General features: G+C 46.9%; 1 protein-coding gene across 4 annotated transcripts in view; it reads left to right on the plus strand.

The window, feature by feature from the left end:
* mtus2b (microtubule associated tumor suppressor candidate 2b) overlaps positions 1-21,720 on the plus strand; it is a 49,639-nt gene that overhangs the window by 18,408 nt on the left and 9,511 nt on the right. For 2 of the 4 annotated variants that reach the window (XM_029255845.1, XM_029255846.1), the window contains exons 3-7: positions 28-280; positions 1,611-1,817; positions 11,869-12,006; positions 15,495-15,593; positions 18,621-18,838. In XM_029255845.1, coding sequence (XP_029111678.1) covers positions 28-280; positions 1,611-1,817; positions 11,869-12,006; positions 15,495-15,593; positions 18,621-18,838 — 915 coding nt within the window. The remainder of the gene's footprint in view (positions 1-27; positions 281-1,610; positions 1,818-11,868; positions 12,007-15,494; positions 15,594-18,620; positions 18,839-21,720) is intronic. The other 2 variants (XM_029255848.1, XM_029255847.1) reach the window with 2 other exon arrangements.

Below are 21,720 nucleotides of genomic sequence, written 5' to 3' on the forward strand. Positions count from 1 at the left end.
TGTCATATTTATTCTTTTTATTTGCAGAGAGGCCGAGGGGCTGCTGTCCTCGAGGGACCCGGGTACGAGGACCCACCTGCCCCCTCGCTAGGCCAGCATCGGGCTATGAGTCTTTCCTGCTCTCCACGGATCATTAGACCCCAGCTGGGACTGGGCGCTGTTACCAGGCTGCCCTCGGCCAAGACCCGCATGCTCTTTGCAGGGCAAAGGTCGGCCCTGCCCCCCGGTCACTCGGCCCGTGCGGCCAGTCCACCTGCTTTCTGTTGCCTGGAGATTGTAGGTGAGACTACCTCTGTCCTGAAGCAGGGATCTCCTTTGCTGTGAAGTGCAAGTTAAATGAAGTCTAGTATTTACAATAGTCCAGTGATCTTACAGGGATTTGTTTTAAAACCAAGCATTTATTTCAAGGCTTAAAAGGGTCATATTAACTCTGTTCTCGTTGTTTTTGTTTCTTTTTTAAAAAAATTCCTTCTATGAGTGAAACCAGTGTAGTGCTAGAGCAAATTGGACTGAGTTGAAAGGAACTGAATAAAATTCCCTCTCAAAAATAAATTTTAGCATCTCTGACATTGTGGTCTAGCCAGCTGCTTCATGGCCTCTGCCCGTGCCCATTTTCTGACATAAAAAAGTCACGGTGTTCTCTCTCTTTCCCCCGATTCCATCTCATCCATCAGATGTCTGTTCTGCTGATTTAATGTTCCCTTTCCGAGGCACAGTGATTTCCCGAGGTAGACGTGTTCTCTCGGCTTTGCCCAAGAAGGTAGAACGGAAGATCAGATCTCTTGTCTAAAGAGGAATAATGAATGGGTGGCCCCATGTAAATTCTCATTATGTCGGGTATTTTGCTGAAGGTCTTAAGAGGACTTGAAGGGGAACTCTGATTACATTTCAGAAAGTTTACTCTGAGTCAGGGAGCTGTCCTTTCAGCACCATAAAGCGCTCATTAATACAAGTTATCTCAGCATGCTGTCACCTCGATTCATTGTCACTATTATTTATCTAACCCAATATGCTGTCCTGGTCATTTGACAAAAGTTACTGTATTAACTATATCCGTTTTAGAATGGAACTTCACTGAAATCTTCGAATGTCATTGCTTTGATCAGGGTTTAAAGGGTCACTGTTCTGCCGTATCTGCTTTGCTGTCTTCATCTTGTTTGACTTTCTGTCATTATACTTTGAGAGTTATGGTTCTTCATAGAAGAACTCGGTTCGTTTGTTGATCACAGTATTATTGGCATGATTTGGCATGACTGATATGATGCGTATACACATTTATATAGCTTCCGCTCATTGGAAGGCTGACTTTTTTCCATGATGCTATAGCCCGAATTGTGGGCAAATTGAGAAATGAATGGAAGATTGAAGAAATGTACTTGTGAAGGGGAGACTTCACAGTGTGCCAAATGTCAGCAGTGGGTCTGGGAATTTAAAAGAAAACGAGTTACCTTCATTACTATTGATTTTTAAGGTGAATTTTGCACAAAAAATGTTTTCACTGTTATTAAAGATCGTGAAGATATGATTCAGCATTGTTTTTATTTTTTTTAGACTTTTATTGGAATCCGATCTTGTGATTTATATGATACCATCCTCCATCTTCCTTCCAGCAGACCAGAGGAAGCCCGGCACAGACCCCCCTGCAAAGTCCCTGATCCCGCAGCCGGGATACTCGGGACTGAGACCCCCTGGCTTCACCCGCCTACCCGCCGGCCGACTGGCCACCTTTGGTTTCATCCGTAGTGCCAGTGTGTCATCAGCGTCCAGCCACCAGTTAAGCGACAGACCGCAGGGTGAGCCCAGGCTGCCCATCCACCGTACGTCTTCTAGATCCTTCTCCTCCTGTTTTACCTGCTTCAACAACTGGGTCTTTGCACATTGTCACTGCATTCAGTGATGTAAACTCCAGTTGCACGTTGTACGTAGATGGATCGATAGCTCCGCTCGTCCATCCATACACCTTTTAGGAGTGTTTATTTGTAGTCAAGGCACTGATCACTGTCATTCAGCCTGCTGCATGTTATATTACTTGAGAAAGTTGCTTATATTTTTAAGTTTGAATATTTTTACATTGCCATTTTGATTCCAAGCTTCTAATTTGCATCCAGATGGATTTTTCGGGGCATTTCGTCAAATCAAGCATATATTTACTATTCATAGATTACATATATTTCTGTTTTGTTATAAACCTGATGTGCCACCACTGATTGCATTATGCTGGTTGCTGTTGGAGAAGTGATTGCTGTGGTTTAGATAAATGTGCATGAAGAACCTTTTTATTTAAATGGTGCTTTTTGAAAAATTGCCATCACCTCTCATTTTCCCCCATGCTCCATGCTTGGATATGAATTTGAACTGAGTCATATGAGTGATTTTTTTTCTTATATATAAATAAGTATTTTTTTAGATATTATTCAGAAGTATTAGAAGGTGTGAAGCTCAAAAGATTTAAAGGAGAACTGCAGTCACATTGGAGTCAATTTTACATTTACTGCAGCGTAACGTCTTCACTGCAAATCCCGTTGGTAATCGACCGCATCCCAAACAATTAACGAGTCGTGCAAAACGCATTTGCAGAATGTGTCTGCATGATTTCTCAGCCCAGTAGGATTCATCCAGCCTTTTGTTTTACTGATCAGAACTCTATTTCCATTGCAGAGAAATCTTATCGTGAACACTTGTGAATATTACTTTCACACTGGGAATTAATTTGTTCTTGCATGATTAAGAAATACACAGATTCATCATAGCGTTAAACTGCTTTGATGAAGAGAGTGAAAGATTGTTCAATACATTGATCCCTAGTGCCTTGTTGGACTTTGCTTTCACTGAATTGTAATACTCCTTGACTGTATATCGACACTCCCCACTCTGTGTCTTGAGTCCGTCACCTCAGTGGAATTTCAAGGTTCACGGTTTTTTTTGTTGTCAATCCACACTTATACAAATGTACAAGAGAGAAGCGGTGCAGTTGAGTGCCTATTGATTAGCAGCTGGTGCGAAGCTATATGACAGTATAGGTGTATGAGTGTGTCGGTATGGGGGGTGCGGGTGCACAGCGGGTATGGCTGGGTCCTGCTCTCTGGTGGGTCTGGGGTTCGAGTCCTGCTTGGGGTGCCTTACGGTGGCCTGTCGTCCCATCTGGGGTGTGTCCTCTCCCTCTCCAGCCTTGTGCCCTGTGTTCCCGGGTTAGGTTCTGGTTTGCCGCGACCCCATTCGGGACGAGTGGTTTCAGACTGTGTGCGTGTATATATAGGTATATAAATAAGAACAGTATACTAAGTAGGTAAATTTGTAGAAAAATACGTAAGTATATAGGCATTTACAGGAGATACAAATAATGATGTGCAAATGAGCATTATGAATGACCCAAGTCCGAGGTACATGGCTGGTGGGGTGCGGGAGACAAGTGCAGACAAAAGTGCAGTACACAGGCATGACTGTACGAGCATTTGAGGGCGACAGTGGTGATAGTATGGTAGTGGGTGGATGGTCAGTCAGTAGGCGGTGATCGGTCTGTATGCTGTCTGGAATTCAGTAGTCTGACAGCCCGTGGGGAAAGCGCTGTTCCTGAGCCTGGCAGTGCTGATCCTCGTTAACTCATTATAAATCCTTTTCCAAAGCCGTCCTAATCACGACACGCGTTGGAACTTGTTGGTGCCGTCTTATGGATGTCTTCAGGGCTCCTTTTACTTCTAGCAAGTCATTCTTTTCATTGATGTTATGATTCCTGTGGGAAACAGGTGATCCCTGATTTACGATGGTTCGATGTACGATTTTTTTCGACTTTACGATGGCGAGCTGGCGATAGACATTCGGTATAAACGGTACTTTGAATTTTGATTTTTTTTCCCAGGCAAGCGATACACGGAGCGATACTTTCTCACGATGCTGGGCAGCGGCAGCGATCCGCATCTCCCAGTTTGTCACACTGAGGTGTGTATTAGGTGTATTAGATGCATTTTCGACTTACGATATTTTCGACTTATGATGGGTTTCGCGGAACGTAACCCCATCGACAATCGGGGATCACCTGACCACCCGTATCTCAGAAAAGCGGATGCATTTTAGTTACACAGAATTTGAGTGTGTTTGTGTCATTGGATTTTCCTTTTGCTGATTGACCAGATGTTTTAACAGGTAGTGAGGTTAGAGCTGTGTGTAAAGGAACGTACCCCCTCTTTTAATTCTATGGTTTTATACATCAGGAAATAACAAAAAAAATCTTCTGGTCCTTACCAGGTACCAAAATTAGGTAAATCTAACCTCAGGTGATAAGCAATATATAATCAATTCCACTATGTCATTATTTATTTGAAAAATGAGCAACATAAACAGCCATGTGTGGAAAAACTCTTTACACCCTATGATTTAGTAGCTTTTAGAATCATCTTTATCAGCAATAACCTGAAGTAATAGTTTTTTTCTATGAGTTTGCCTCTAATGGTTTTGGGGGAATTCTTTACAGCATTGCTGCATTTCATTGACTTCATTTGAGGAATATCACTGATGCACAGCTCTCTTGATGTCCCATCACAGAATCTCAATGGGGTTGAGGTCTGGACTTTGACTTGGCCATTCCAGCACCTTGGTTCTTTTCATTTTTAGCCATTCGTAGATTTGCTGGTGTGCTTGGAATCTTTGTCCAGTTGCACGACCCAGTTCCAGCCAGGCATTAGCTGTCACAAAGGTGGCCTCACATTTCTCTCTAGAATGCATTGGTACTTAGGGGAGTTAATGGTCCACTCTACTGCAAGCTGCCCAGGGCCTTTGGCTGCAAAACAAGCTCAAGTCATCACTCCTCCGCCACCGCACTTCACGGTTGGCACAAGGCGTTTGTGGTGATGCACTTTGTTTAAAAATGTATAACATGGCAAACTAACCTCATGGCTCTGATGGTGTAGGGTCAGAGCGCTAAGCTAAGTTTTTTTTTCCCAAATTCCTCTCATTGCATTTAGCAGATGCTTTTCTTCTAAGAAAATTCCACTGAACTCTATGTAGTGTTATGAGCCCACATACCTTATTCACCATGGTGACTTACACTGCTAGATACACTACTTACAATGGGTCACTCATCCATATATCAGTGTCACTCACACACTATTAGTGAACTTGGACAGCATGCCTTTTGAGTGTGGGAGAAAACCAGAGCACCCAGAGGGAACCCATGCAGACTTCACACAGACTGAGCAGGGTTCAAACCCATGTTCTCACACACCACCCAGGCACTGTGAGAAAGCAGCGCTACTCACTGTGCCACCATGCCTTACCCATGTGCTCCCTTTTCCTTATACCAGTATTTACAGCGTCCAGAGCAAATCTGGCTGTAAAGAGCAGAGCTCTATGGATAATACAGAGCACACGAACATGGGCATTTCTGAATGATTTTAACAAATCTGTCTCATTAGAAAAAACTTGAATAGCATTGTAAAAGAGATAAAAAAGAATACCGGATTACTGAAATTCTCATTAGTAATTTAATAGGGCCGCTGAGCGTGCCGAGCCCATTAAAACATATTTCAGTCGTGTCAATGAGGATGCCTCAAGGCTTGCGACGCTCGTTTTCCCTACAGCGTAGTCACATTAGATTTCGACTCATTATTTTAACTTGTTCCTCATCACTGGTATGTCGAATAAGCTGAGCATGTTACGATCCACAGCGGGAAAAACATAACACGGTGAGATGATGAGAATTTGAGCTCGGTAATTGGCTGAATGCGTTTGCTCGGAATGAGCTGTACCGAACGAGGCGTTGTGCTGGATGCCGGCACCTTTAAAGCCGTATTTGCTGGGTCAACTGTTTTTGATAGAGCATCGCGTTATTCGGCGCTTTACAATATAATGGAAACCCAGCCTACTGGGTGATAATCAACAACAGAGATATGAAGGTTTGATACCGTCATCTTAGCGATGAAGTGTTTTAGTCAATAAATAGCAATGAAAGTCGTGTGTCATATTTCAGCTGCTGTCAGTGTCAGAATGCCGTTGCCATTAGCATCGCCATCGAAGGAAGATAGTTTCAATAGATCGATTGATCCAGGGAATATTTCGGCCCACCAGACACTGGGGTCTGAGGGCCGGCGACAGCCGAGAGCGAGGAGTCTCTGAGTCTGACCCTCACTGTTCGCCTTTGACATTCTACCAACTCATCACCATTGTTTATGCATGAGTGGTTTTAGGTTTCTTTGAAGGAGCGGAAATGGGGTTCCTGAGTGCCTTCGGGATTGGGGCGAGCCGGGGGGGGGGGGGGGGGGGGGGGGGGGTGAAGTGTTTTTTTCGCGAGACCCCCTAGTGCTTCCACAACTTTATTGACATGTCTGGACCAGAGGCAGTGAGTCAGAAATTGTGATCCACATAATTTATCTTTGAAACCTTACCTGCATGTGCCTGATCTGCAGTTTGTACTACATTCATCTTTAAACAGAGACCATTTCGTGTGTGTGTGTGTGTGCGTGCGTGCATACAGGATTTACTAACCTTTTCCGAGTAAAAACGGATTGTTAACGTCCCGAATGCTATACATTGCACAGTTTTTCACACTAAATAACTTTTAAAGATGCTTAGCTGTAAAATTAAACCATAATAATCATATACTTTATATAAGGGGGGCGTGGTGGTGCAGTGGGTTGGACCGGGTCCTGCTCCCCAGTGGGTCTGGGGTTCTAGTCCCGCTTGGGGTGCCTTGGGCCGCTTGGGGTGCCTTGGCGTGCCTTGCGATGGACTGGCGTCCCGTCCTGGGTGTGTCCCCTCCCCCTCCAGCCTTACGCCCTGAGTTGCTAGGTTAGGCTCTGGTTCCCCGCGACTCCGTATGGGACAAGCGAGTCAGAAAATATGTGTGTGTGTACGTACTTTATATAATGCTTCGCTGAGGTGGTGTAAGTATTGATCATTAATGTCTTGAACGTGCATCAGTGCGAGCTGTGTGTCTTGTGCCCGTTCCCAGGAAGGAAGCAATAGTGCTAAAAGGGAGGACAGGTCCCCAGCGACTGCAGGGGTGAGAAATCACATATCCAGCTGCTGCAGAATGGACCTTCGATTCGTTGCTTTAACTCAGAGTCCCTCCCATAAGTCAGTAAGAAATGGTGTTACTTTTTGCTCTCTGGTGCTGCTGTTCTCACCCCTGCAGGATATAATATTCCCTTCATTGTGCTGTCTTCAATCCCACCGGTCTCTCATCAGGCAGGCTCTCCAGGGTGTCCCGATCGTGGCCGACCCGTGCCAGTGCTGTCGCCAAAGTGCTGACTTTTCATTCGCAGCAACCGCCAGCTCGACTCTTCTTCTACCCTCACTCCCCCCCCCCCCCCTCCTATTTCCAGCTCTAGCATCTCTATATATGTCCCATGGTGGGTCCGTGCGATCCTCAGGGCTTCTCTGTTGCCTGGTGCCCCAGTACGACAGCTGTGGAGTAAATATACGGGAAATGAAAACTTAAAGGAATACAAGTCACTCTGAAAAAATATGCTTTTGTTTTTAGTTTTTACAAATTAAAGTCCTGCGGCCCTTTCATCCGAACTAATAACGCAGAATCATTACGCGATTATTATCCACCGATTCATCTTGCGTTGATGTCTGATGTTGGCCTGCGATTCTGCGAAAACTGGCTCTTGGCTTTTGGTGTTTTTTTTTTCATGCCCAGCCAGAAGAAAACTCTTTTCCACATTTGATGAAGACTATACTGTGGTAAACAGAAGATTGGGTTACAGTATCTCTCTTGACTGTAATCATAGTGATGTCTCAGATGATATTTAAGTAATTGATGCTCATATGAGGTATAAGAGGAGAAATACAGTGTAGATTTTACTCTTTCGTTACATTCTCTCGGCACTGGGGTCAGATCCTATCTGAGACTTTATTATTAGTAAAAAAAAAAAAATGTCCTCACCTCATGGTCTCTTCCGAGAGCCATGATGACAGCTCATCTAGAATAGTCCTCCTGACGCATAGTTTTTACAGAGGAAGTGATTCAAGTTGTGTTATGATATTTTGCCTCATTTTCAAGTAGGGTTACGATATTTTGCCACGTTTGTTTTGCATAAGGTGCCTTGTCTCCAGGCTGCTGTTAGTATGTACAGGGGTCTAACAGGAGGGCTTCGCTCCCAGGGGGTCGGTCCATTTGCTCCGCTCCCCGACAGCTGGGGGGTCCCAGCGACGCCTTTGGTTGAGCTGCCGTTTTTATAGCCCCGATCTTGTTCTGATACGCAGGCAAGTGCACCAAATGTGTGGGGGGTCTTTTTTTATTACTGGGGAGCTATGTCCAGTAGTCCCCCCAAGCATTAAGCAGACAAACAGCTGTTGTGCCCCAAGTGGATCTCAGAGCCGGCCACCGCTACACGTTTCCTATTAATAAATGTGGGCCGGGGACGTCGAAGCCTTGGCAGCTACGCGTCTGGAGGGACGCCCTTAGGACTTGGAGGGTCCAGTGATTCTTTCCTCTGCCGGGAGGTGCTCTCTATCCCTGCTGAAACAACCTGCTGCTCCCTGCCCTTTCCCGCGTGTGCGTCTCGGCCGGGTGTTCCGCATTCAGGAGAGAGGACCCGCTTCGAAGCTCTGCTGCTGCCAGACCCGGACCGCACCACGAAGCTATGGTTTTGCGCCCTTTCGTTGGGCAAACAGATTCTAACCTTACGCGACAGCGGCGCGGTTCGGAGGCACCTCATGTACACCTTACTGGGGTATTTTGTCCCTCTCATGACCGTGGTTTACCAGAAGGTGTCCAGCACCAGGACAGTCCATTTGCAGCAATGTAAGTGTGTGCTCTTCCTCTACTTGGCACTCCGTTTTACTGTGTCTTTTGTGCTGCTCCTCAGGTTTGTGAAGCGCTTGAAAAAGACTTTAAATTTCATACGCATGTTTTCGCTTTAAAAGTAGAGTCCCTCATGTAAATGGAGTGTGATGGCCTCAGGAAAGGGTGTATGTTTTTGACCGAGGGGATGATCCCGCTGAGCTCCTAATTGCTGGTTATTGCTGCCCGGAGCCTCTACCGCAGGGAATTCCACGACTGCGCAGCAGGAAGAGCACGGCCCGTGACAGGTTTCTGGGCGAACCTCTGCTGTCAGCGGCAGATTCATGCCCAGATAAGTCTCCGGTGTCTTTGACAGATTGCGGCTCTGTGTCAAACCGGCCATTCGTACTGGGACCAATTTGACTACCGTCTCAAAATCCCTGGGGCACCTGATCCAGGAAACTCAATGATTCCTGGTCTATAGGGTCTCCTGCCCCAAAGGACAAGCTATGTATGTGTGGACCGCTGCTAAGGACTTTGATCACATGACATGATGAGCTTAGGTCCAAGGGAGGCTACTGCTTTACCCCAGCTGGAAAAAAACAGTAACTTCTATGGACACATCTGGTTTGGAGAAATTTCTTTACTGAAATGTAATGTTGTATGCTAATGAAGAACAGCTGATTTACATTTATTGTTTAGCAGGTACTTTTCTCCAAAGCAACTTCCAGTGAGCTCTAAGTAGCATTATGAATCCACACCCTTTCTTGACCAGGGTAACTTACAGTGCTAGCTATACTACTTACAACGGGTCAGTCATCCATACATCAGTAGAACACACTCTCTCTGTCTCTCACACACTATGGGTGAACCTGAACAGCATGTCTTTGGACTGTGGGAGGAAACCAGAGCAACCAGAGGAAACCCACACGGCAAACATGCGAACTTCACAGAGACTGAGTGGGGATTGAACCCACTGCGAGACAGCAGCGCTACTTTCTGTGCCACCACATCACCCATTAAATTAGCAGGGAATTGAAATGCAAATTGTGTAAAGTATGTATTTCTGCTCTTTCACCCTCTGCAGGGAAACATTTAAGAACAAAGAAAAGCTGAAGGTATAGCCACATAAATAATGGATGTGCGTGGATTAGTCCCCCACTTACCCCAGCGGGACCCTGCTGTGTGTCTAATCTCCTCCTTAGTCTCGACCCAGCAGAAAAGTGTAGGCATTCGCTGAGCTGTTAAACTCTGCATTGCTGAGCTGTTGTATCCCCGTACTTCACATCTTCTTCCGCTTCCTGTTTTGTTTTCATCTTGTGGGTGTACCATTCCCTTCACCCTCTTCCAGGCCAGTACTGCATTCCCCACACTCCATTGTCTCCCAACAAATCTTCAACTGACCAGGTCCTTATTGGTGATCATGATTTGTGTTTTGAACTTTATTTCGTTCAGCAGCCAAGAGGACACCAGAGTATATGCTTCCTTGCGTCCCTGCAGCCCCAAGCTTTTCAGATCCACTTTTTTGCAATGCAGTGATCTTAGCAGTGATCTGAGTTGCGAATTTTGCATTAAATAATTATTGCACTAGCCCAACCCTTCCATAAATTTAAAAATGAAAGGTGATTTCCATAATACCAGACCCTTAACAGCTACATCTCCTGCAAATGTCATTCTTTGCTTATAAATATTTCCTTAGTGCCATAGGTTGTGGTTGTGCTATCTGGAGAAAACAGCTAGGTGGGAAGTTTGGAGACTTACTCTGTAAGGCAACACTGTTTCTCACTCAGCAGCTTGGTGAAAGATGGTTTCGGGTGTGTCCGAATCTTAAATCTATCCCCTTCTTTTAGTATAGCAATGTTTCATGGGGTTGCGTGGGTTTCCTGTGGGTGCTCTGGTTTCCTCCCACAGTCCAAAGACAGACATGCTGCTCACATTCACCCATAGTGTGTGAGTGACAGAGAGAGTGTGTTCCACTGATGTATGGATGAGTGACCCATTGTAAGTAGTGTATCTAGTAGTGTAAGTTACCACGGTGAATAAGGTGTGTGGACTGATAACACTGCATAGAGTTCATTGGAAGTCGCTTTGGACAAAAGCATCTGCTAAATAAATATACAAACACTGTCTGAAATCACTTGTCCCGAGCGGGTTCACGGCAAACCGGAGCCTATCCCAGCAACACAGGGTGCAAGGGGGCACCCCAAGCAGGACTCGAACCCCAGACCCGCCAGAAAGGAGGCACAAGCCAAACCCACCGCACCACCACACCCCTCTAGTCAGTCAGTCATCTTCAGAGCCGCTCGTCCCATATGGGGTTGCGGGGAACCGGAGCCTACACACCCCTCTAAATTAAATGAAATGTAATTTAAATGAATGTTGGCATATATGTAGTATTCAGGTATCGATCCTGTTTAGGAATAATGGGTGTACCCAAGGTTCGGAAAATGAAACATTCATGCTTCCCGAAAGCCTATTCTCACCACGTGCCTCAACTGCCGTCTGTGATTTGTTGCCAGTATCGGCAGGACATCGCCCCATCTCCTCATGCTCTTTACAACAAACCCTACACAGCTCCTGACCCAGTCCTGCAGATTCGTTCTTCATAACATTCGTAGTATCCATTATGATATTCCAATCGGACTTCGTAGTCTCTCTCCTGTCTGGTCTTTTGGGCTCTGCCATCACGCTTCTTCAGCTGATCCAGAATTCTACATTGCAACTTGTATCTGACCTGCCAAAGCATCCCCATGTGTCTCTTCTCCAAGAAATCCAAAGTTAAAAATCCCTCGGAACTGCTGAGTCTCTTTCAGCATGCAAGATGGGGTCCCATCGCAGAATGGATCACTTTCAGACTCACTTCTCTCCAGATTCCCAATTGTTACATAAATTTTATCCTATCACAATCGGCTTTGTATTTCCTATCAATTCTACATGCAGCTATTCAAGTAACGTTCGCTGGCAAAAACGGTGGTATTGGAAAAATTGAATCACATGTCTGCATTTGTTACCCTTTGTCAACTATAAAATTCACTGTTTATTTTTAGGTCACTTAGAAAGTGTCTGCTAAATGAATAAATGTAGTGTTAATGTTTAAGGGACGTTTATGGCACAGATGTCAATCACTCCCCATATTCATTTCACAGGCCACAGTGGCACCGAGGAGGCGTCCGTACACAGGGCCGCGGGGCATCTCGGCGAAACCCAGCCCCAGGCCCCCGGTCGCAGCAGCCCCCATCCTCCTGTTACCTCCCTGCTGCCCTCGACCCGTGGTTCACCACTTGGTGAGTGTCCTATCCTCATCCCGAGTCCCAGTTGCAGTGGATGGTCATTTTTAATATGCTCCAGCATAATTATCTTACCGAGATTCCAAGCAAAATGTACATCATACCGTTTTGAATTTTAGATGGTTGACCCTTCCAGTTCATCTTGTCTTTATGACTTGTATTTTTGACCAAGGCTGCGAAGGCCATAATAAGGCTTTTATTTTCCATGACTTTTTTGGATTGGAGAGTCATGCGCAGAAGTCCGTCATCGCAAGGTCGCCATAGTTAGAAGCACATTCCTGTTTCAGAGTCTGGAAGGGCGTGGGTGCTGACAGCCACACGCAATGTGCCGTCAGTCACACCCTATGGCCTCTGACAGCCATTGGCCCACGTGGCCAAACGTAAAGTGCAGCTCGTATAAAAAGCAGCTGTGAGCGAACGTGATCAAGATGGACTACATCCGTCTCCTGGAAGGGAAGGATGAAAATGGGAATATAGGACAGTGCACTTCCAGTGTGTTGGTAAACCTTGAATGCCAGGCCTCCCTGTTATAGATTTATCTGTGTGGTTAGCAGCCGAGTAATGCAAGGAATGCCGGATATGTGGGAAGTCTGGCTGGAGGGGGAAACCACACGATCAAGTGGACGTTGACTTGTTGCAGGGCACAGTGTTCACTTGTGCAGTTATTCCAAAAGTTACGAGAACCAGGGCAAAGAATTCTGGGAAGAAAGGTGACCTGGTGCCTCAAATGTACAGGTTCGTACCCTTTTCCAGACCATGGACCCCTTTAAGATTCCGAGGGAAGTTAAGGATCGCGCCTCGAAAACTGTTCTAGCAAAAATTTGAAGTAAAAGTTGCACTCAGTTTATTGCACTGAAACTTGATCACCTTCTCATAGAATTATGTCATAGATAGTGATAGCAGAGTAGTTTTTTTGTTTTATTCTTAGCTGTCGAATTTAATCTCAAAGCAAGCCTGTGTTTCATGGACCCCCTGCACTCATCCACATATCTCCAAGTGGAACATGGACTCCAGCTTTAGGGCCTCTGCTCCAATGATTGAAACACACACACACACACACACACACACACACACACACACCATCTGAACCGCTTGTCCCATGCAGGGTCGTGGGGAGCCGGAGCCTAACCCGGCAACACAGGGCGCAAGGCTGGAGGGGACACACCCAGGAGGGGACACACCCAGGAGGGGACACACCCAGGACGGGACACCAGTCCATCTCAGGGCACCCCAAGCGGGACTCGAACCCCAGACCCACCAGAGAGCAGGACCCGGCCAAACCCACTGCGATCCCGCTCGGGAGAAGTGGTTGTTGACGATGGATGGTTACTAAGCTTTGTAGGAAGTTGATTAATTAAGAGTATTATTTTTGAAAGCATTCTCACTTTACAGCTTTTTTCTCCCAACCAAGTGCTTAAAACTTAGAAAGAAAGCAGCCCAACAGTCATGCTGCAGACCAGGACGAGCCGTCAATGCTCTCACACTCCGCTACAAGGCTCACGTGTCGTCTTCAGTCTACCAGTGCGCTACAGCTTCTTTGGCAAGGCGCTTCTCGATCTTCTTCACTTCCTCAGTAGAATACCTCAAAGACCTCAGAAAGCCACTCGCTCTCATTCACATTCATTCTGCGTCTGGCAGGGTTACAGACGATGATTTTCCAGCTCTACGCTCTGATTTGTTTTAAGATTTATGTTTTCCATCTTTAAGTTGTCAAAGATTACTACATTTATTCATTCAGCTGATGGTTTTCTCTAAAGCAACTTACAATTATTTGCTTATTTATACAGCTGCATAATTTTTCCAGAGCTATTTTAGGGTGAGTACCTTAATTGTACTACACCCATAAGTGAGATTTGAACCTGACACTTCTAGCTCTAAAGGCATCATGTCTAAACCACTACGCTACTTGCTGCCCTTAATGATACAAGTCAACCAGAAGCAAGACAGATGAGTCTTAAGAGCTTTTAAAAACTCTACAGTATGTTCTCTTCTAGAACCAGGAGCAGAACTCTCGTAGTAAAAACATAAACTTAGAATGGCGAAGTTCTCATGCGATCCGATGTTAAGACAGAGGTAAAAACGACAGTTTTTAAGACAGGGCACGCCTCGCCATTCCTCTCTGGACATCCCACACCACTGTGGTGTTTGGGCTCCAGGGCAGGATCTGCGGGAGCGTTAACCGCTTTCCGAGTGCATGCTAACAGGGCCTCCGTCCTCGCCCGACTTTCCCCATCACACCTTTGTGTTGTGTGAGGTGTCCTGCTCCCACAGCCACCATGCCGTCCTTTTAGGGGAGCAGGTGTTTTTTCGCTCATTCAAGTACGAATCGACACCATTTCCCTCGTCTGCCCTTCCGTGTCCTGGTATATTAACACCCCCCCCCCCCCCCCCATTAGAGCTCATTCCCAATTCAAATGGGTTAGAAGGCAAATAATTTATTTATAAATGTTTTAATAGAATTATTCGTTAATTATTATTTGCGCATTAATATTTTATTAGACTTTTAATGGGAAATGACAGGAAAAAGATGAGAGGCGCTCATCTGTCATCGCAGTGTGTGCTGTTCTCTGTATCGAGCCAGCCGTAGCAGGAGGGGTTATGTACGGAAGCGCTAGCGTGGAGTGATCCCATGGGGAGGACTGCGGCAACAAGAGGTCCTCATTAGGGCGGTACTGACAACGGGACAAAGCAACTGCTCCCGCTGATGTCCCCTGTCATTCCAGCATCATTGTCTGCCTGCAGCCTCCTTCATGGGTTTACAGCTGTTCCTCTTCTCTTCTGCGGATACCGGTACTGGAGAAGCTGGTCGCCGGACTCTTCTTGTGTGATGTGACTTGTTGTCAGTCACAGATTCGCTCCCCTGGGCTGCATTTACAGGCACTTTTTTATAGATACGACTGCTATATGTTCTAGACGGACCCCCAACCCAACTCGTGCCTCTGGCCCTTTGCATCTGTCAATTTGCTGGATCACTGCTTTTCATCTGGTGGGGGCGTGGTGGCGCAGTGGGTTGGACCTGGGTTCTGCTTTCCAGTGGGTCTGGGGTTCAAGTCCCGCTCGCGGTGCCTTGCGACGGACTGGCGTCCCGTCCTGGGTGTGTCCCCTCCCCCTCCGGCCTTACGCCCTGTGTTGCCGGGTAGGCTCCGGTTCCCCGTAACCCTGTATGGGATGAGCGGTTCTGAAAGTGTGTGTGTGTGTGCTTTTCATCTGAAGTCATATAAAAAGGCACTCAGGGTAGTGGCGTGCAGAAAGAGGCATTCCATAATAGCAGAACACAAGCGCAGATTATTGTTATGATTTATTAAGACTGATGTTCTTCCACTTTCCCACAGCGTGCTGTACTGAAGCCTTTCTTGTGTATTTACTCTGCGGCTCTCGCTGTGCACAGGCGCCATATAAACGGCGCTTGAGGTATGAATGCAGTTGTCGGTAAAGTGATTGGCCTTCGTTGGTATGTCAGTGAAGAGACTCATTGCTTTTCACAGCCTCCAGGAAGGAGTTGCAGAAGGAGGCAGATGCTGTGCGACCGGGGCCCTCGTCCCCGAAGCGCTTTGCGGCAGTGCTGCCAAAACCCCAGTCTCCAGGTGCGTCCCCACCTCCGGAACGCAGCCCCCTCCACACCGCATCGCCAGGGAATGCTCACCCGTCGTCATGGAGATGTTTGAGGAACAGCTGATGGAACCTCCGACAACACGTGATGAACTTCCTTTTGAATGTCGTGAAAAGGCAGTAATGGGAATGCGACCTTTTGTATAGCAAGGGCTCTTGAGGCTGGTTTCCTTTACCACAGCATGGGCCAGGAGCTGCTACCCTTCCAGAATGTCCAGCTGCACCAATTAGCATCACATCGTCTGAACCGCTTGTCCCATATGGGGTCGCGGGGAGCCATAGCCTACCCGGCAACACAGGGCGTAAGGCTGGAGGGGGAGGGGACACACCCAGGACGGGACGCCAGTCCATCACAAGGCACCCCAAGCAGGACTCGAAACCCAGACCCACCAGCGAGCAGGACCTAGTCCAACCCACAGCGGTGCCACTGCGGTGCCACCATGCCACCGCGCCTGATTAACATCATAGCGGCAAAACAATCAGTACTGCAGGACAAAACCATTACTATGCCTTTGAAACATACCTAAACACCATTCAGATGTCTTCTTCCTCATCCTCTCCTCAGCAACACACCCACGTGCTCACGTTCACACACATCCACAGATGCGCACACGCACCACAACACGGGCCGTACGTGCGTGCCGCACTGCAGGCTGCGTGGATCAGCAGCTCTCGGTCGCTGGCACAGCGCAGGTGGGGGTCCAGCCCCGCTCTCCCTGCCGCTGCAGGAGTGCAGTCAATACATGCGTCATTGGGATCGAGTTTCGGTCGATCGATGCGGACAAAGACGCAAAAGGAGAACATCAATGTTCAGTCTTCATTCACTTGTGGCCACCGATGCCACCAAAGTCCTATTGATTTTTCAGAAATTAGCCAGTTATTTGCTCGTTGGTTCTGTGTAGAAGTCTCTGTTAGTTCTTAATCTGGTGAGACGTTCTTATCCAAAGCAGCTTTAAGCTGTGCACTTTTGTTTTTTTTAGTAAAGTTATTCGTGTTAGCGTTTTATCAAGGGTACAACAGCAAGAACCTTCCTAGGGATTAGAACCGGTAACCTTTTTGTGAAAAACCGAGGTTTTTAACCGCTGCGCAGTTCATTGGCCCCTCGTTACACACGTACGTGTATTCATTTAGCGGAATCTTTTTTCCAAAGCTACGTACATCTCGTAGAAAATGCAAAGTGTACATTACTTTAGGAAAAAGAGACGCTTAGATGCAGACACGTGATTCTAAAGTAGTTAGTTTGAACCGATGTTCATCACTTGAGGAGCTCCATGAGACTTTATCAGAATATCCAAGATTCCTAATCACATTCCTTTTATATATATATATTTTTAACATTTACATTACATTACAGGAGTAGCTGTGTGAAGGGTTATCCATTGTTTAACAATTATGATCTCAAAGTTATAGTGCATGAACATTTACGTATTACTCGATCTTAGGTCGCGGCTAAGGGGGTGCAGTGGCACAGCGGGTTTGGCCTCTGCCTGCTTGGGGTGCCCTGCGATGCACTGGCATCGCGTTCTGGGTGTGTTCCCCTTCAGCCTTGCGCCCTGTGTTGCCGGGTTAGGCTCCAACTTGCCGCGACACCGCCTGTGACAAGCGGCTTCAGGCAATGTGTATTCGGTACGTTTCATTACGTTTACCCTTTTTACATTAGCTGCTGCATCTCAAGTACTTTTACATATGGTTTACAGTTCCAGTGACTAGCGGCGGGATGGCTAATGGACAGGAATACACGTACAGCGCCTTTGATATAGCTGCAAGTGACCACTTGCGTATTAGCATGTGAAAATCCATGACTGCGCAGTACAACCCGCTGCATGGATCCTGATTCAATACACCGCCACTTTCCTCTTTTCGGGATATTCTGCTTTGGCTGAGGTCCGAACAGCCTCATGACTGCTTAGTCAGGGGAGCGGCTGACGGAGGATGTTCCAGTCAGGTCTCCGGTGTGGTTAAAAAGGTGAAGATCAATAACGATTGATTCCTCAGCAGAAGGTAGGGGAAGGCAATCGCCACAACGTTCCAAAGGCAGAAGCTCCATATATTTCCACGGCTTGATATGAGATGACATTGCAGTGTCTGCCTAGTGTGTTATTCTCCACCGGCCATACAAAACTCAACAGATTCAACTCACTTCTCACCGATTTATTTTGTGCATATTGATTAATTTAACTCCGCTTGAGTCTGCACTTTGTTTTATGCAACAGTTTTGTCAGCAATGTTGTATAAATTACATTACTTTCATTGTCCCATTATTGGACATCGGTGGAAATTCCATTTTCAAGTGTTTTTTTTTTTATTTTTTTTAAATATATTTTGAGATGGAGGGGGCGTGGTGGCGCAGTGGGTTGGACCACAGTCCTGCTCTCTGGTGGGTCTGGGGTTCGAGTCCCGCTTGGGGTGCCTTGTGACGGACTGGCGTCCCGTCCTGGGTGTGTCCCCTCCCCCTCCGGCCTTACGCCCTGTGTTGCCGGGTAGGCTCCGGTTCCCCGTGACCCCGTATGGGACAAGCGGCTCTGAAAATGTGTGTGTGTGTGTGTGTATATTTTGAGATTTTACAAGGGGTAAAACCCATACGTTGTCCGATACGGAAAGCATAATGCACAATCACATTTTATACAAAAACAATCCCCAACTCTCCCACCCTCTGATTAAAACAGTTTAAAAAACCCAATAAATAATTAAGAATGGCAATTAAAAAAACTAAGTTACCTAGGTACATATAGAAAAGCAAGGATAAAGTTTAACATTTGATCAGATTTAAGTAGCAGATCTAAATAAGTGCACCTGGGGGTACTGCAAGTAATAATGAGACTGCAACCTGACGGTTGTGGTTTCGAGTCCCAGGTTGAGCCCTGCTCTTGTACCCTTGAAACAGCTCCTGTTAGAAGGGATGCCGGTGTATGCATAGGAACTGTTTTGTGCCAAAAAGGCAGCTAATGAACATAACAATGATGATTGTTATTCTTTTCTGTGTCTCTTCCTTTTGTACTCAGTTCACGCGCGGCACCGGGCAGCGGCGGGATCACGGCCCGGTGGTCCCGGAGGCTCCCCGTGGCGTGGCGGCTCTGATGGAGAGCGCCAGCTGGTGCAGCACCTTAGAGGCCGCTGCGAGGAACAGGAGCGGCAGCTGCACGCCCTGCGAGCGGAGCTCAGTCGGGTCACCTTGGGCCTCGAGGTCTTTGCCGTGGCTACACAGCACTTCTGCCAGAAGGTACGGCACCACACATGACCTCGCAACCGCCCAGAAACTGAATCAAGTGCACCCACCAGGATAACATGGAATGAGTCAGGAGCTCGTCATCGGAATCAGCAAGGTTTTCCGAAAACCAGCTCGACATCGGTCATCACCAGTCAGCAGAAGTGATGTTCCAAACCCTGGTCTTCACTCGGTCTGAGTTCACCTATGTAAATCTACTGCCTTCAGCAACACATTTGCAACTGACAAGTTATCCAGTGAGCTTTTAAATAAACGACACAAGATATGTGTGTGTGTGTGTGTGTGTGTGTGTGTGTGTGTGTGTGTGAGAGAGAGAGAAATAATGCACTTGACAAATTTATTTTGGTGGAGCTTTCATTCAGTGCAGGGTTACAGGGTGTTTTCTGTACCACGACTTGTGTGCATCTCCACCTGTAACCCCGTAGAGGCCCACAGCAGGTCAGACTGCTGCCTGCATCTTATTTGGTGTCATGGGGCCCAGCTGTATGGAAAAACAGAGTAAAAGTAACATGCACCTAGCCTAACCCTACACCCGTTGATGGTTTGCTTGTTTTTTCGATAGTGTAGCAGTGCGGATCTGTGTTCTTCAACTGTCACTGAAAAGCAGTGATTTTCTCACTCGCGACCCTCTCACAGGACACTCACTGCTGCTGATGCTGCACTCGGAGTGTTTTAAGTGAGACAGAGTGTCTGGAATGCCGTGTCAGACGAAAGAGAATTTGTGTACCCGAGGCACCACGGGGTCATGAGACGAACGGTGGCTCCCTCTGCCGGCCGTTAGATAGAATTCATTATCCTCTTGAAACCAGAGCCTTTTTCCAAGTACCGCTCTTGTTGCTTTGAATCCCAGCGCTCCCAGAAATGCACACAGGATGGTTTTGACCTGAAAGCCCAGAACCTGCCAGGAACAGTGTGAAGCCTCCAGTGTCCTGTTAAGGTTCACAGCCAGGAGCTGTTTCTAGGGCAGGAATCCCAGCATGCTTTCTCCACAGGAAAAGCAGTCCTTCTGCAGGCTCAGTGACCACATGCGCACACACACACACACACATACACACACACACACACACACACACACGCACACACAAAGGCATCATTTAAACAGGTCAGAGAAAATCTGGACAATATTTGTATGGGACACACTGGACAGGAGAGTGAAAATAAAGTGACACATAAGTGTCCTACATCTCTAGGAGCTGCTGCTGAAGAGCTGGAGGGACATGTTGGCTCATCAATCTCTTTAGCCAAATGCTACACGGAAAAAAGTAGTTTCTAGCAACATGTATTCAGCCTTTCCACTGGTTCTGTAAATTCTCTGAAGATATTAATGACTTTTCCATAACATTATGGATTAGTCTGGTTTAAAGTAGCTGGTAGTGTAGTGGTGAGAGATGTGTCCCTGGCACCCATTGGTCACTGGTTCAAATCCCACCTCTGACTATAGTACCCTTGAGCAAGGTACTTACCCTAAATTGCTCCAGTAAAGTTACCCAGCTGTATAAATGGGTAAATAATTGTAAATTGCCTTGGAGAAAAGCATCAGCTAAATGAATAAAGGGAGGTGAGCTTTGCATGCTATATGGTGGTGTAGCTCCTCCTTTGTTTTTGTAGATCGAGTCAACGCTCCTGTCATGTATTACATGCAGTGTGGACAGGAACGTTTATGATACTCAGGACAAATGTATTGATTAATATGATGTGAAGTCTATTCTGAGGTTTACTCAAAATATCCTCTTTTCGTATATATATCTAAAGCGGGGGAAGTGTCAGATGGGTCAAAGTGGGGACATGGTGCTGAAGTGGAGGTAGGCTGGATGGGGATGGACCTCAAATACGCACACACACACACACACTGGCTGAAGCCACTTGTCCTGAGCAGAGCCTAACCTGATAAGACAGGGCACAAGGCTGGAGGGGGAGGGGACACACAGATGACGCCAGTCCATCGCAAGGCACCCTAAGCGGGACTCGAACCCCAGACCCACCAGAGAGCAAGACCCAGTCAAGCCCGCTGCGCCACCGTGCCCCCTCTTGGGCATTAAATGAGTTGCTCTAATCCAGCAGTATAATCAAAACATGGATGATATAATCAGTACAGCTGGTAGTGTAGTGGTTAGTGCTGCTGTCTTTGGGCCCAAAGGTTGCAGGTTTGAATCCCTGCTGTAGTAAGGCATTTTCAATTGCTTTGGTAAAAATCACCCAGCTGTATACATAGGTAGATAGTTCAAAGTATCCTAACATTGTAAGTTGCACACACACACTTTCAGAACCGCTTGTCCCATATGGGGTCACGGGGAACCGGAGCCTAACCCAGCAACTCAGGGCATAAGGCCAGAGGGGGAGGGGACACACCCAGGACAGGACGCCAGTCCGCCGCAAGGCACCCCAAGCGGGACTCGAACCCCAGACCCCCTGGAGAGCAGGACCCGGTCCAACCCACTGCACCGCCATGCAACCTGTTGTAAATTGCTTTGGAGAAGAGTGTCATCTGAATAATTAAATTTAACTTGAGTAGAGTACCACAAGCTCTGAACTGATGCCTTTCAGAATATTGAGAAGTTCCTCTCATGTACTTACGCAGGTCAGTCTCTGGACGCTGGAAGAGAGAGGAGGGTGATGGGTTTTAACGCCTGCTAAGCTAAGCTCTACAAGTGGTGGTTATAATCTTCTGGCGGTTCGTTTGTTTTGGACTATACCACTTTATTACGTGAGACAGGAGGCCCAGCATGCTGCCGGTTTAAAAAAGCACGTCACTGATCTTTAGGGGAGCTGTTCGAACAAGTAGGGCACGGATGGGATGCACAGGAGTGTAACCGTGCAGTCTGACACGTTTTTACAGACGGGTTGGGAGTCGAGGATGTGGACGATAATTGGGAAGG

Source organism: Scleropages formosus, chromosome 10, assembly GCF_900964775.1.
Source record: "Scleropages formosus chromosome 10, fSclFor1.1, whole genome shotgun sequence".
Lineage (NCBI taxonomy): Eukaryota > Metazoa > Chordata > Actinopteri > Osteoglossiformes > Osteoglossidae > Scleropages > Scleropages formosus.